The sequence below is a fragment of the Mycetomoellerius zeteki genome, unplaced genomic scaffold (assembly GCF_001594055.1).
Source record: "Mycetomoellerius zeteki isolate Tzet28-1 unplaced genomic scaffold, Tzet1.0 scaffold146, whole genome shotgun sequence".
NCBI lineage: Eukaryota > Metazoa > Arthropoda > Insecta > Hymenoptera > Formicidae > Mycetomoellerius > Mycetomoellerius zeteki.
In genome coordinates, this window is record NW_017256404.1 from 105,567 (window position 1) to 122,537 (window position 16,971).

At 32.1% G+C, this 16,971-nt stretch overlaps 1 protein-coding gene across 4 annotated transcripts in view; it reads right to left on the reverse strand.

Annotated features, from left to right (window-relative positions):
• Ppn (proteoglycan-like sulfated glycoprotein papilin) overlaps window positions 1-16,971 on the reverse strand; it is a 79,022-nt gene that overhangs the window by 12,166 nt on the left and 49,885 nt on the right. For all 4 annotated transcript variants that reach the window (XM_018462828.1, XM_018462827.1, XM_018462829.1 and 1 more), the window contains exons 4-21: window positions 16,272-16,332; window positions 9,044-9,126; window positions 7,931-8,081; window positions 7,649-7,772; window positions 7,363-7,443; window positions 7,024-7,196; window positions 6,796-6,931; window positions 6,108-6,451; window positions 5,856-6,035; window positions 5,564-5,737; window positions 5,007-5,189; window positions 4,173-4,314; window positions 3,309-3,421; window positions 2,647-3,085; window positions 2,043-2,450; window positions 1,193-1,750; window positions 790-1,126; window positions 572-696 (exon numbers count right to left, since the gene is read on the reverse strand). In XM_018462828.1, coding sequence (XP_018318330.1) covers window positions 572-696; window positions 790-1,126; window positions 1,193-1,750; window positions 2,043-2,450; window positions 2,647-3,085; window positions 3,309-3,421; window positions 4,173-4,314; window positions 5,007-5,189; window positions 5,564-5,737; window positions 5,856-6,035; window positions 6,108-6,451; window positions 6,796-6,931; window positions 7,024-7,196; window positions 7,363-7,443; window positions 7,649-7,772; window positions 7,931-8,081; window positions 9,044-9,126; window positions 16,272-16,332 — 3,812 coding nt within the window. The remainder of the gene's footprint in view (window positions 1-571; window positions 697-789; window positions 1,127-1,192; window positions 1,751-2,042; window positions 2,451-2,646; window positions 3,086-3,308; window positions 3,422-4,172; window positions 4,315-5,006; window positions 5,190-5,563; window positions 5,738-5,855; window positions 6,036-6,107; window positions 6,452-6,795; window positions 6,932-7,023; window positions 7,197-7,362; window positions 7,444-7,648; window positions 7,773-7,930; window positions 8,082-9,043; window positions 9,127-16,271; window positions 16,333-16,971) is intronic.

Consider the following 16,971-nt stretch of genomic DNA (forward strand, 5'->3'; position numbering starts at 1 on the left):
GAAGGTAGATGGGATCGAAATAAACATAAAAGTCCTTTACCGTTTAGCGATATTCGTAATAATAATCGAGATATTAATGTTTGCAATTGTACCAATGAAAGCGCGCCGATAGAAACGCTCCGGTCGCTCGAGGTATAGGCTACGTTTACACCGTGCATTTAGGCTGCGGCCTATACAATAGATGTCCTTGTTTATCTTGTAGATTAAACAATGACTACGTTTACACCGTGCATTTAGGCTGCGGCCTATACAATAGAAGTCCTTGTTTATCCTGTACATTAAACAAAGACACGTATCGTATAGGTCGCGTACTAAGCGCACGGTGTAAACGTAACCAACAGACACCTATCGTATAGGTCGCGGACTAAGCGCACGAACAATCCGTTACGTGATTTACATGTTTTAATTACATGATTTCATTATGTAATGTTATGACATGACTTTTTTCAGCAGTGTATAACTTGATCTAATTTCAGAAATATCTAAATATAAGGCATACAAATATTGTAATATATTCTTACATATAAGATATGGGATATAATTCACAATGACGCAAAGACAAAATATATACCTTCGCTGTTGGGACCAGAAGCGGCTTTAATATCATCTGGACAACAACCAAATTCGGTTACATTACAACATCCCAAATAATCCTTTCCACTAGCTGCAGTCTCGTTATCTGGACAGCATCCAAATCTACGCGTTTAAACGGACAAGTGATTAAATTATAAAACTAAGATGATATACATTTGAAAAATTTACTTAATAAGAATAAAAAAAAAAACTAACTCTGTTTCTTTACATGGTTTCGTGCATCCTTCATAATCATTGCCTTGCGCTGTAGTAACACCATCGGGACAACAACCAAAAAGTGATTCGTTACAACGAGAGTCTGGACAACCCTTGTTCTTGGGACCAATGGCTGGTGACACGCCATCGGAACAGCAACCATATCGTGTCTCGTTGCATGTTTGCGGCATCGGACAACCATGATCAAATGGTCCCTGAGCAGCGGTGATATTGTCGTAGCAACATCCGAACGGTGTTTTCTTGCAGCTTTTCTTTGGTTTGCATTGCCGTTTGTGCGTCGTTGTATCTGGGAAGCTGGTTGTCCATACCTCTGTGACTAAAATTATGTTGATATTAATATAAAAAAAGAAACATTTGTTTTATACTATTCGAGATTACTTACTATGAGTCTTTTCGGTAAGATCGATTTCTTCACTGATTGTGGAGGACGTAATTTCCGTCACAATGATTTCACCAGATACAGTTGTCTCTTCAAAAGACGACGTTGTAATTAACGATTCAGTTGTCTCGCTTAATTTAATTGTCATAGTTGACTCGGTAGTCTCCGTAACTTCCGTTTCCGTAGAAACCGTGATGGTAGCCTCACTAGATTCTGTTGCGCCCGATTCGACAATTGCGCTCGAGGTCGTAACATCGCTTATAGATTCAGTCGTTAGTCCGAGTTCTGTTATCTCAGCTGATTCCGTGCTAATGCTGGACTCAGTTGTCTCTCCCGATTTGGTTATTTCGCTACTCGTTGTTTCAGTCTCATACGATGGACTCATCTCAGAAACAATAGTGTTTTCTGTACTGTTAACCACTGTAGTGTAACTCTCGTCTGTTTGACTTGATATCGTAGTTACAGCATCAGTACTCTGTTCCTCCGAACCGAAATCATACTCTCCTTGTACTTTCAATTCTGTTGTTTGCTGAGAAATCATTGTTGATGCCATCGCTGTTTCTGCAAGATACAATTAATTTATAATTTGTACTTATTTTGACTTGCTGAATAGTGGAATTAATTTAATTTTTCACTTATGTAAAAAAAAGTATAAGCGTTCCCTCTTCGGCATTTTTATATACAAAGATATTAAAAATTTCGTAAAATACATTTGAAAGATTGTGCATGTACATTATTTAAATTTAAATAACAAATTCACAAAACAATAAAATACAATATTTTAATTATATCGATCTGTATATGATATTAAATTCTGGTTATAAAACAATTTTACTATTTAATATATACTTACCGGATGTGGTAATCTCGCTTGCAGTCGTTTCTATTTTCTCTGTTATTGTAATCTCCGTTTCTGATGAAGATAATTCTGAAAATGTACTTGGCGGAGATTGCGTAGACTCGGTCATATCTGTAGATTCAGTAGTTGCTGTTGTTTTACTCTCTGTCGAATCGGTCGTTTCATCTGTCGCTGTATCTGTTGTATCTGTTTTAGTGGATCCAGTGGTTTCTGTTGAAGTGATAGCGATATCGGTATCAGCTGATTCGTTTGTATTGCTTGTTATGTCATTTGAACCAGTTGTCGTACCACTGGATTCGATTGTTGTCTCTGAATTTTTACTAACGGTTGATTCGATATCTACATTGCTAGCCAATTCGCTGGTGATGGTAACGGAATAATCTGTTGATTGTTCTATTGTCCCTGATTCAACATAAATTAACAAACATAAGACAATAATGGTTTTATAAACGATATACTCAACATTATGATTTAACGATATGATTTACATATATCAATTTGGATAATCGGTATCTCAAAGACTATAATAAATTAATATATTAATATTTGAAATATATGTACTATCTATAATATAATATCTATAATATGAGAAACGTACTATCGAATTCTGATACTGAGACTTGAGTTACTTGAGTTTCTTTAGCAAATTCGTCTGTGGATGCACCGGATCCTTCAAAGCTGGTACCGGATCCTTCGAGCGTTACGTCAGTTCCTTCGGTGATATCCGATGGTTCATTTACGTCTGTTCCGAATTCGATTGTGCCGGTTTTGCCTTCCGTCGTAATTCCACTAATTGAACTTTCGCTCTCTTCGACAACGGTAGAACCAATGTCGGTGATAGTGCTGCCGGTGAACAAGCTAGTATCAAATATGGTAAAATTATCGTCACCACTACCTTCGCCGCTACCCAATTCGGAAAGTGATATATCGCCTCTCGTAGAATCACTAAACATAGTGTCGTAAGTGTCACTTCCGGTAAACAATAAATTCGGAGTTGTTGCTTCTGTTTGCTCTATTAATTTGCCTATTTTCACTTTCTGAAACGAGAAAAGGCGCTTAAATGTTACAACTATCCGATTCTCGGCGAGATGTAAAATCGAAAGAGAGTCCCGCGTTACAAGATTGTTCCGCGCGTAAGGAAAGATATATTTGATTTGCGAATCTGACGACTCTTTGAAACGGTAAAATAATAAGAAATGAAGTTACGAAGTAACTCAGTCGTACTTAATATTTGATTAAGTACGACCCAGTTTTACTTACCCCCGCAGGAAGACTAAATTCAACAGCATATTCTTCTTCCTCTTCCTCCTCACACTCTTCCTCCTTCGAGTCTATCGTTTTCTCATCTGGCTCCTCGTCGATTGGTGTCATGCCTGCGTTCACCAAAATAACAAATTTATAGAAATCCTTAACAATTTAAATTCTTAACACGGGCCTTTTAAAAGTATGAGCGTATGAAAACTTTGGATGATTCTATGCGTGCATTCTATTTATCATTAACTAGTTTCGAAAGAACATTGAAAATTTAATTTTCTTTGCTACAGAGAATAAGTGATATTTTATTCACGGTAGGTGGTTCTCTCGTGTGTGTTGCCCTTTAGAATAAGTACTAAGACATTTAAATTTAATACCACGAACCTCATTATTTTCACGCCTGCTGTTCTAGGCATATTCTATATTTTATGCTCGTAGTCTATAATGAAAAGGTTTACGTCATAATAAATCGCGTATCCTGCGTTATAATAAAGCAAATGTTAATACATTTTACGATTTCTAAAGATGAAAATGACAACAACATTTAAGAGATTTTCAAAGTAAACAGACAATCGATGATAGAATTTATTTTCTAAATAAGATAGTTTAATAGATTTGTCAACAAGGCGTTATCATTTAATGACGTATACATATATTGTATACTATGAAATAAATAAATTTTAAAAATTTAATCAATAAGTTAATTAAACAAATTTACTTTCTAAAGTTATTGATATAAATCTTTTTAAACTATATTGTTATTTAAAAAAATATTTTCTTTTTGTGTAAAAATTATTAATTTTATCTATGTTAAATATTAAACTATTTTATTTAAAAAATGTAAAGTTTAAGCTTAAATTTAATTTTTACCTTCTTCACAAGGTTGATCATTGCATTTTTCGGTAGAAAATATGATGCTGTCGGCATTACACTGATTCACAGGTACGGTTTTGTTGTCCTTCATACAAATTACTTTACGAGTCATGTCACCACCATCACATGGCTTTGAACACTGCAACACATTATGACGTGATTGATAATAACATCGTTGATTGCATTTCGAAAAAAATTAATAAATCTGAATTATAATCAAGCTTTACAAAACTGTAGTAGTAAATTTGAGGTATTTCTCCGGCTACAATCGCGCTAGAAAGTTGACACGCGCACACACACGCATAAATGTATCTATATGCACGAACACTAGTCCGCACTGAAGACAGTTGAAATGTGGCAACACAGCCACAATATCCCGCTCGGCGTGCGAGAAGGAGAATTTCATCAAATTACATTAATTACAAATTTAAACTACTCTAATTCAGAAACGCGACACCGCTAGGCCTCTCCCTATTTTTTTTTTATAAGGTCCCTATAATATATTTCTACATTAGATATTTATTTTTAAAATAATCTGTAGATTTTCGCCGCAAAGTATTAAAACGTTACTTCGACAAGGCTTGGTATAAGAGTTTACGCGTTAAAAGCTGAAACTTTGAAAAGGTGAATATCTCCATTTCGGCAACGCTAGGCTCTTTGAAATTTTAATCATATATATAGATAAAATTATTTTAAACATAATATCCAAATTTCAAAAAAATCTGTAGAAACTCAATTTCTCGGAGAAATACCTTAAACAAAGCAGTATCAATTAACCGTGAAAATAAGAATGTTATGTTATCGCGGAAACAATTAAAAATTAAAGCAAACCTTGCTCCAAGGCCCTGCGAACCATTCGCCTTTACATGGTTCTTCAGCGCTGCAATTTTTAATATTTTCAAATTTTTTTTGGGGGTCGCAATTCTCGTTCGAAACTTTCTTCACAATATCGTTGCTAAAAGTGCCACAGAACACTTTGCGCATTTGAACGCCGTATCCACATTTTGCCGAGCACTATGGAAATGTGTAATAAAGATGAAAAACACCAAGAAAATCAATTTTATTATTATATATTTAACCTTTAAAAAATGGGAATCTGTTTTAAAAATTTCATAGCTTTTTTTCCTTTAGTAAAATTTATAATTTATTACTTCATTATATTATTTCTTGCCTCAAAATATGGCACTATTTCACAGTGCCACTATAATATAATGCCACTAGTGGCATTCCCGTTTTGTAATGATTAATTAAAAGGAATATAAGAATGTTTAATTCAGAGGATATTACTAATGCGCTTAGTCAATTTATTTGTATATATATTTGTATCTTAAAGTAAATTTTTATTTTAAGGTAAATAGACACGCACAAGAAAATATTTATTTACTTACTTCGCTCCATTGCGAGGTGAACCACTGAAAATCGCAATTCTTAGCTTTATCACAGTCTCTTTCCAATTCTGGCTTCTTGTCTGCATCACACAAATTATCTGGATAAACTGTGCCATCTTGAGTAGCGCAATGGGCCGTTCTGGTTTCTTTGATGAGATCACATTTCTCCTCGCACTATCAAGACAAGATTTTCAATTGTATCAGTTTGTTCAAAACTCTAAGAAGCGTAAAGAAGTAACTTCGGTAATTTTTTCATTTAATGAAAAGTTATTCGCAGATTCAAAGAACTTACTCCGCTCCATTCCGAGGTAACCCAATCGAGACCGGCGCAAGGTCTTAGCTCGCAAGCTTTTTCATTTTCAGGCATTTCCGCTTCACATGCACCATTTTCCAACACTTGGATCTTGCCATCGATCTTCTTGTAACACGTAACTGTTCTCGTTTGCTTACCAGGTCCGCATATATGATCGCACTGGAAGAAAATTTATTTCTTTCGTCGAATCGTATAATTCATCGTAATTTAATACGTGATAATGTAACTTACAGGCTTCCAGGGCCCTTCGTGCCACTGTGGACAATCTACGTTTTCGTTGCATTCTCGCTTAGTAAGCCCTTTTGGTCCCACTTTTTTCAAACATTGAGAATCATCCACCACGGAAGCTATTCCACCTGAGATGATTTGTTCGCATTTGATCTCTCTAGTCTGCTCGCCCCCTTCGCCGCAATGTTTGGTGCAAGTTGACCATGAGCCTTCTACCCAAATAGGCGGACATGGTTCTTCGCTACAACTTTGAGTGTCAGTCGGTTCCAACTGCGGATCGCATAAACTCTCATCCATTGGCTGATTGTCACGCCTTCGTACACAAGCCACCCGTCTCGATTGGTAGCCTTGAAAAATAAACGAAACAGATTTGCTCTTGAATTGAAATGCAACTGTTGCTTTAATTATAACGGATTTGCTTTAAAATTTTGAACACCACTTGTTTTTATTGCAGTCGTATTTACAATTAGTTGCTATGTTTCGACAAATTTATTAATATTTTGATATTATAAAAATAATTTGCTAAAGATCAATCGAAACAACTTTTTGGTATTATCAACATAGATCAACAACTCTTCCAAATAATTGTGCGTATTGTATGAAAGCATCGTTTTTTAATAATAAGGAAAGTAATGATTTCAGAACCTACACTTTTAATCACGTGCATATTAAAATTATAATCTTATAATACCTCCACCGCAACTAACACTGCAACTTGAAAATTCATCGGTTACCCAAGTGTAACTATCCGGGTCGGTACGCGCCGAAAACTTCTTGGGTATGCTGTACTCGTAATGCACTCCCACGTTACGATCTTGATACAGCAACTGCGAAAGGAAAATAATTTCTCATTAATACATTTCTCGTTCTGAACATTTCACTAGCAAAAGAAAATCGATACCGATGTACATATACCGACCACAACGTAAATCGGTTCATTTGTAGGTCCTAGAGCCGTGATGGTATCGGGTGCTGCAAATCCTTGAGGATCTCTAGCATAATGAAAGATCGTACCAGAAAAGTGCAAACTGCGTGGAAAATCTATCCTCCAATTGCCATTTAAGTAGTAATGTCCGGTTGTGTTGCGTATGGCTAATTAACAAGTTTCAAGAATACTTGGAATGAGCAATTATATTATTAAACAACTTATTGATATTATATTCATTGATATTAAATTATTAATATTAAATATATGTATATGTGTCGCGCTATTTTACCGTTTGATATTTATACAAGTTTTCATTTCATTTAAACTCACCTAAATAATTGTTGGATGGATAATTTTCTTTAATAACGATATTTGTCGCACCTTCGGGAATAAGTAAAATATCGATATATCCTGGAAATGTAATATTTCTCTATTACTAGTGCAGAGAAATAGATTAAATAATAGAATTGCAAATAGGTTTATAAAGTAAAAGAAAATTAATTAAATTATGCAATATTAATTATACAGAAATAATTTTAATTGCTTGTTAGAAATTTATTATGGAATATGTGTTACTAATATTAATAGTAAATATTAATCAACGAAAATAACTTACCCACTTGAAGGTCGTCTGTGTCAAATAAGCCGGTAACGGTATTGCAATCTGAGCCATCGCCACCACATTCTCTACACGCATCTTCTTTGGCATCACTGCCCAGCATCATATCGCACCCGACATGCTATTTAAAACAATTTATAACAGCTTAATCACAAGTCTATTATTTAAAAAAAAAACATAAGCCTATATTATTCGATAATAAAATAAAATTACATATCTAATTGTGTTTTACGCAATTATTAAATTTATAATAATAATTAATGATTAAACGTAACTCACCATGCATTTGCCTTCGACGCAAACATCGTTCTTTTCGGATTCACAAGGAGTGCCGTCGATCACAGCGACTTTATGTCTGTAGAAAAATCGCTCGCCTCGTGGCATGCAATTTAGTTCGCATTTATTCGGACTTCCGATGTACGGAATCCAACTATAGAAAACAAATGATAATATGTAAATAAAAATTGATAATTATATCGCGCCCATTTTATTATCGGATACTATGAAGATGAACTAGGGATGCATCGGATCATAAAATTATCAGATACCGGACATCGGATATCCGAAAAAAATGTCATATCGAGTATCCGATATCCGGTAGGGCAATTATTTGGCCAGGTACCGAATATTTTCCGGATATCCTTCCCCCGCCATTACAAATTTTCCAAAATTCTAAAAAAAAAGGGAAAGTAAGGGGAAAATAGCGATAATAATTGAACAAGGTTGTTTGCAATACAATTTCAATATTGTTTAGTAATCAAAATTCAATATTAATAAATTTTTCATAATAGACAACATTTCAGCATCTTTCGGTGACAATCTATTTCGATTATCGGCATACTTGTGCAAAACCATAAACTGTTCAAGAGATTCAGTTGAAAAGAATAGAATTTTGCATCAACAATGCAAACAATATAAAATTTCAACCGGATATATGTTTTCGGATACTAATGACATCCGACCGGATAGTAAAAAGAATATCGGATAATACAGGATACTAGATATTTTTCGAATATCAGATGTATCTCTATTTATGAACTATTATTTAATTCTTCTGTTTAACAAACGATATGCTTTGCATCGTAGAAAAAGATTAATCACAGCAAATAAAAGATTTATCATTTTATTTTATGTTGATAAATAATAACATTTGTGTGATCATAATATAGATTTTTGGTAGGAATTTTCAAATCCTTTTCGATTACTCGATGCATGAAGAAGAAAAAGTATCCATAATAGAAGAGAAAGTTCAAATATAGGCAATAGTCTAAATATGGATAAGCGGTGTTTCCAACTTAGATATAAAAAATAAAAGTGAGACAGACAGATAGGGAGAGAGAGAGAGAGAGAGAGAGAGAGAGAGAGGGGGGGGGCGGAATAAAAGAGACCTACTCGTAATAAACTCCTTCGAAGGGTACATTGTTAAACTCCGCACACTGTTCCGCACGAAAATCTTTCGGTTCGCCAAGACATTCCTGCAAAAAGAAATATAATTGAAGATTTTTCAATTCAAGCAGGATAAAATTATTGACGCACAGATCGAATTTTAATTTAAATTTCTTGATAGTCTATAGTATCGAGCAGACAAATAAAATTAAAGTGATTCTAATTTAATTACTGAAAATGCAAATTACTAAGAAACCATAACTTTTCTTTCTGTAATAAAAAATGATAATTTAAAGAAATAAATAATATTTGTTAATATTTTCTATCAACATTTTACAATATTTTGTGATGATCATATTGAAAAATTCTTTTGGCACTTTTGCGTTACAATAAATATCAGTCAATGCAGTAATTTAAAAAACGGACTAAATAAAAATAATATTTTTGCAGGAGATAACGTTTGCTGCGATCAACTTTTATCGTGGATGAAAATAAAAATTCCATAATGCAAACATAATTATTGGTTTGCAAATGTGTAATAAAAAGAAAGTAAAACGACGTAAAATGAATGCTTGAAAACTTAAAATTGCTGCAAAAGTAATTCATATAAATTCTTTTCCATCGCATTCCACTCCGCTTTATCATTTTTATTTTGTCAATTTCGAATTCAAAATATACATCACAGTGGTGAATGTCGAGTTTTTATATGAAGAAATATACACATGCTTGAGTATCGTGTTGAGGAAAGCGTCTCATTACCGTATAAAGGGACCGAAGAAAAATGTCGCTTAAAGGTAGAAAGATTTTTGTAATATCTCTATTTTTTAGCTAACGGTGTTTCTTTTGTCTTTTAGATCAATTTGATTTCTTGGGTATCTTATCTCATGAGATACATTATTTGCTTAATATTATCACGGTAGTAAGACTAAAAAAGAAGTAAGTTATTTGTCGAACTTGATTTATTTAACATATGCAGTTTTATATCTTTACCTTTTTATCGCACTTTTATCAATTTTAATTAAAAACTATTTACGAATTATTTTTTTGATTAATTTTTACATTATATCTAAATTAATTACTAACTCTTTTTGGTAACTTGAGTGATGAGACTGATAGATTGAAAAATTTTATCTTTGTTTAATACCATGAAATAAATGCGTATGTATGTTGTGCTATTTCATGAACGACCCGTAAAAATAAAATGAGCTAGAAATAGATGTGCTTCACATTGGAGAGCAGATGAGGCAAGTAACACCGATAAATTGAGTGGAACCTTTGCAAAAACGAAGAAAAGATACTCCGATGGGACCGGTACCACGCACGAGGATACAGCGTAAAATTTATGGTATGAGATTTCTTGCGAACGGAATGAAACACTAGTAAAAATATGGCGAGGCAACAGTATAGAATTTATAGGATTATTATTATCATGTCATGACATAATTTCAGTTCATTAATGAGAACCGTAATTCTTTTTAGATAATTATGTTTTAAAAATTTTATATTAAACAAAATTTTTTTTAATGCTATTACTCGTAAAAGGTAAAACGATTTGTCAAAAAAGTTTTTTTAAGAATTCAAAGTACGTAGCAAATAATACATGCAAAATAAATTATATAATAATTATTGATAAGTCTCGCACTATTTCAGAAAACTGATGCATCGTACATCACCACTATATACAGGATGGACCAAAAGTTTGGATACAGTTGAATATCTCTTTAAACAAAACATTTTTGAGAAAAACGTTTTATATATAAAGTTGTAGGGTCTGAATAACGCATCAAATAGTAAGACTTATTTGACCTTGAGTATAAGTATGGAGGAGCTCTCAAGATCAATTTAAAAATTTTAAACGTAAGCTTCCATTTTTTATTCAATATTTTTGTAACTGACATCGAGAGCTTTTCAAAGCATTACAATGAAACTCCTTTAGATTAAATCTTTTTCGAGTTGACACACACACACACACACACACACACACACAAAGTTCAGATTCCGCCAGTATTAACATTATTCATATTCAAGGTGTCCGATCAATCGGATTAATATTTGTCAAGATTATATAATTATGACTTCAAACAACATTCAGTATAGGTTTTAGTTGTCGCGTCGCGTCGGTCGGACAATTTGGATAACGCTAATGCTGGGGGTACCTGAACTTTGTCAACTCATATCTCGAACAAAACTTAATCAAAAGTTTTATTGTAATACTTTGAAAAAAACTGAATGTCAGTTACAAGAATAATGAATAAAGAGTAGTTTTCATTCAAAATTTTAAAGTTGACCTTGAGAGCTTTTCCATAAGTAGGGGAAACCGGGAACAAAAATAACAGAGTACAATATTTTAACATCGTTAATATTTCTTAAACTATAATAGAGTAATATAGGTATGTATGCGGCATGATAAAAATTCTGTAGACAGATCGGCATTGAATCGTTCGTTACATGCTGGTTCGCGCAAAATGTACACGAGTGCAGGAGCAGAAATTATTTTGCATCAAGTAAGTTTTATTGCGTGCATAAAATCTAAAATTTTTTTTTCTTTATAACGAAGATTATAAAGTTATTATTACAAGTACTTATAAAGACAATACATACAACGTATTATCTTCCCAGATAACCAAGTCTGTAGAAAGCAGATATTTTAAATGTCTCCTACACACTATGCCAACAAGATAGCAACAGAACTGTTATAGAATTAGATTTACATAATATACTGTTGACAGACTGCTAAATAATATAAATACAGAATCAGATATAATGTCGATATCTCTGAAAAATATAACAGAATCAGATAATGTCGGATCTGCTCAGTTTCTGCCAACAATTTGCCTTCACAATTATGTCTGCGCGCGATAGGCGATGTTAACAGTATACAAGCCTAATGCGGACGCAGTTGATGGCAGACTGTCGTCACTTTATGCTTGAATCTGCTGGCAGTCTGCTGGAAGACTGCAGAGTTTGCTATCTGGGTTAATATGTTTTAATGATTATCTGTGTTGATGGTTTGCACATTTGAATTTTTATTTAGGTTTTTATTTAAAAAATTTGCTATGAATCCCTCATAAAATACCATTAGGGGACAATAATAACATTGATGTCTGAGGTCAGTTGTAACGTTACAATTGTCCTCAAACTTACTTGATTTTATTTTAGTATTGTTTTGTACAATGTTATTTGTAATTTCCTTCGTAGAATGCCGCTAACAAGAAAATACAAGACAGATTAAGAAAACAATTATACAAAAGAAGTGTCTTTATACAAACAGACATTTAATGAGGTTATAAAGGAATAGTTATCCATTTATGCATGAGCTGCAAGAAAAAATATGACTTATATGTATAGTTGTATTATGTATCTCTGGCAAATGTGTACAATTATCCCCCTCTACTGTTACAATCGTCCCGGGGGTTGAGACGGTTGTAACAAAATTCCTTATACTCATAGTCTTTAAACAAATATTACTTCTTTTCTAGTTACATAAAAAAGTTAAACCAAAGAAAATTATTGTAGCTAAATAAATTCTACATCTAAAGACATATACTTTTTTAATGTAAATATTATATTTTAACTGTTATAAAATCAAAATCAAAATGTTACTTTTGTTCCCGGTCTCCTCTTCACACTCAAAGTCAAATAAATCCCGTCATTTAATGTATTATTGAAGTCCCCTACAACTTTTGCAGAAAACATTTTTCTTAAAAATGCTTTGTTTATGAAATATTCGACTGTACCCAGACTTTCGGCTCTACCCCGTATAATTCTTTTTGAGAAAGATTTATTACGTTTGATACAATAGAGCGGAAGCACAAATAGACAAGGATAACATACAAGGGAGAAATAAATTATAAAAACGATGGCGAATCATCACTGTATATTGCAAATTTACTTTATTGTTAATTGTATATTTATCTTTTTATATGTCGTCTTATATACAGATAATATTTCATACAGAAATGATTTTTTTAATAATTTATGATCTATAATAAATATAATTATAAGTTTTTTATAACAAGATACAACTACTGTTGTTCCAGGAAATAAATGTCAATAACATCGCTCTCTTTATTATAGAGCTTGTATAGTGATGTACTTCGCTATTTGTGTTCTAGTTAGCATCTAGCTCTAACAAAGTTAATACTTCGCGAGTCAATGCCACATATAATAGACTTCCGTTCGTGAATCTTCTGCAGTCCGTCACAAAAACACATAAAACGCACACAATACAGAAAAAACGCTGACACAATATGTATTCGGATGCAGTTTCGTTATTAGATGATGTGCTTATATCCTAATACATTATCATATATCATAACATTAATATTTCTATTAGTACCTATTGTTTTTCTTTTTATAAAAATACCTTATTCAATTTGTTTCTTGCATCAAAATTATAAAAGTTAATATAGTAAGGAGGAAAAAGGAGCTGTAAAGAGAAGGAAGTACTGTTTGTGTGTTGTTTTAAATAGTTTAGACAGTTAATTAATGTTATGATAAAAAAATAATATATATAAAATAATTTTAATCTAGTGTAAAAAACTTAACGGCTTTGGGAATTAGCGCTGTAGAAAGTCCACGATAAATATTAATGTCAATATGCATCTGACTTTTAATTAGGAACAACAATTACAAAAATTTAAATAATCGCTCATATACATGTTTTGGCTAACTTTTTGGCCATCTTCAGTACATACTATGTTCAACGAGATATGAGATAGATGTGTACACCGAATGTATCTATTTCGTATCTCGTTGAACGTAGTTCAGAACGTATGTATTGAAGATGGCTAAAAAGTTACCCGAAATATGTATATGAACGATTATTTAAATTTTTGTAATTGTTGTTCCTAATTAAAAGCCAGATGCATGACATATTGACATTGATATCTATCGCGCACTTTCTTTAAGTTTTTTACTAGATTAATTTATTTATTTCAGGAGTTAATATCACTATCGTTTTAAATAATTTGAAATAAAAGGCTAATTATTATAAAAGTTTTAATAATATTTATCAATTACACTGATCGATAATGATTTTGCTAAATGGGTCATTTTAATTGATTCTTGTATGCTTCTTTTACATTGATTCTATAAATGAAGTGTTTATCTCCTACGAGATTTAATTTTTTTAATTGACATATTCTTTTTTTAAAAATTTATGCAATTTACTAACAACAATTCATCGTATGGAATGTTTTTCCTTAAAAATTAAATTAATTAATTTTTGTTTGGTCTTTTTATCATGAGTAAAAAAAATCATATTAAATTTAGTACTGTTCTCTTTAAATCGTTTATTTACGTATAACAATAAGCCGAACAGATAAGTAAAAAAGTTTTTAAATGTTATTCAAAAACCCTGCTCTCCTCATAGATTAAATTTAGTAAACAGAATTAAAATTAAAAAAATACTATACGAAACACTCAGATCAATTTAACAAAAGAAAAGTGAAACTTTTTGTCGAATAGTATGTTATCTAATATTATTATGCGATAAATTTCGAAATATTTTAATAGTAACGTTGAATTTATTGCGTTCCATTAAACTCAATGACTATCTGTCAATTCAAGATACAAAGTGATAGATTTTTGTCGTATCAGCTTCAGAAGACTTACGTAATATTCTCTTAGTTCAGTCTCATAATTGCGTAACACACACAGCGGCATATATTTTTTTACAGATAATTTTTATTTTGAAATAATTTTCTATTTTATTTTTTGCTTGTTTTCTACCCATTCAATAGTGTTTGATGAATCGTGAAGAAAAGGCAAAACGCCGTTGGATTTTAATTGCAGTTAATTAATCATAATTTTTCATAATGATCCACACAAATGAAAACATCACAAAAGAAAATGCAACTATAAGTTTTAGAACTTGCAGTATTTAATGATGTGTGAATACCACGTTATATTTTTGTTTCATATTTAAACTTAAATTGAATATTATATTTTTAATATAGTATGCATGTGCGTGTAGGTGTGTGCGCGCACGTGCGTAGGCGTGTAGATATGTGTAAAGATTAATGACAATGCAATTGGTTAAGAGGGCCGAATTAAATAATGACGTAAATTATATGATTAAAAATTGGCGTGTCATTAGTTGAGCCATATCTGAAAGGCTGAAAGCAGGCAGGATGTTATGTTTCGAGAAAAACGTGATAGAAGAACTGAGAGAATCAATTATTCATTGAGATCAGCGATCACACATAATAAATTGCAGATTAATCATAATTTTTCGTATGGATAGATCGTCATTTTATGTGTAATGACAATATAATGACAATTATAAGAATCGAAAGAAAGGAGTCAGAATGTAAATTCTAATTCAATGATTTTTGTTTGCAGATGAGAGTAATAATTGAAACACATATCATGCGTCTGTCCCGAGGTCTCTGATAGACTTGTCAGACTATTTGATCTATTAAAGTATATCGCATAAATCACTCGCTGTTACAAGGCAATTAATCAAGTTCTGAATTGTACTCGATTCGCATAGCCCACAGTATTCCCATTACGGAATCTTTTTACAATTTCTGGCCAATATTAACACGTCGCGAAAGACAACGCAATCACTCGCATCCAACAAATGAGTTTATCGTGAATAAAATAATTACACAGTGGATACAAATTTTGCGGACTAAGCACTATAAGAAAATTCTGTTAGTAGGTACTAGGTGAGGGGAGATGAAATGTCAAAGAGTTTGTCAAGATTAGTTCGATTCTTTTATTTATGAAGCTTCAAAGTTGAGTATAAAATGAATGAAAAATTGACTTATTCTTGTCTACATTATCGAATTTTTTGAGAAAACTATTATCTTGATTACATCACTGAAGCGCACATTCAGAAATATAAATATCTAAAAATCATTAATTGATGTATCCGATGTGACAGAGACGATAAAATCGAAGATACAGCAACTAATGGTTTTTAGAATTATTTATATAATATTTCTGAATGCGCTCTTCGATGATGTAATCAAGATATGTAATAGTTTTCTCAAAAAATTCGATAATGTAGACAAGAATAAGTCAATTTTTCATTCATTTTATACTCAACTTTGAAGCTTCATAAATAAAAAAAATCAAACTAATCTTGGCAAACCCTTTAACATTCCACCTCTGCTCATCTAGTACTAACAGAATTTTCTTACAATGCTTTTTCCGCAACAATTTTTTTCAAAATTGTTCCACAGTGTTATGAGTCGTGTTAATTATAACAATTTTTCGTACTCACTTGAATGTTACACGAGAAAAATCTCCTGGATGCATCAGTACACTTGTCATGACCATTATCACTGCAACATTATAAAATAAGTGTATTATTTTGTGATATAAATGAAAGTCTGAAGTAATGAAGTTAAAGTAAAAGTATTACTAGCTCAAATTTTTTGTTACTTTTGTTACTTTCTCATGTTTATAATTGTATGTTTATATCAAATAATAAATATTATAAGAAGAAAACCAATAAGAAATAAGAATTAAAGGTCCATAATGGTTGAAGCTAGATCTTTGATGCTTATAAAATAATTCAATGTGAATTATACATATATATATATATTATATATGTACATACATATATATGCCATATTTGTAATCATTTTGAACTACGAGCGTCCTAGCCTTGATGATCTAAAGGCTTAGGACGCTCGCACGGAATGCTAGAGATAGTAGAGATCCGGGTTCGACTCCCGGCCGAGGTAATATTTTTAGTAATATAAATTTATTTACAGTTTTTCAGCACATTAACAATTGCATTAATATGATGCCTGATTGTGCATCAAAATTATTTAAGAATTGCTCGTCAATTTAATTTAATTCGTGATATTATTCCAATAGTTTAATTGCGTTTATAAGTCCGGAAAACCAATTCGGCGCGCAGTTTGAAAGAATTATAAATATTGTATATGACACACACACACACACACACGCGCGCG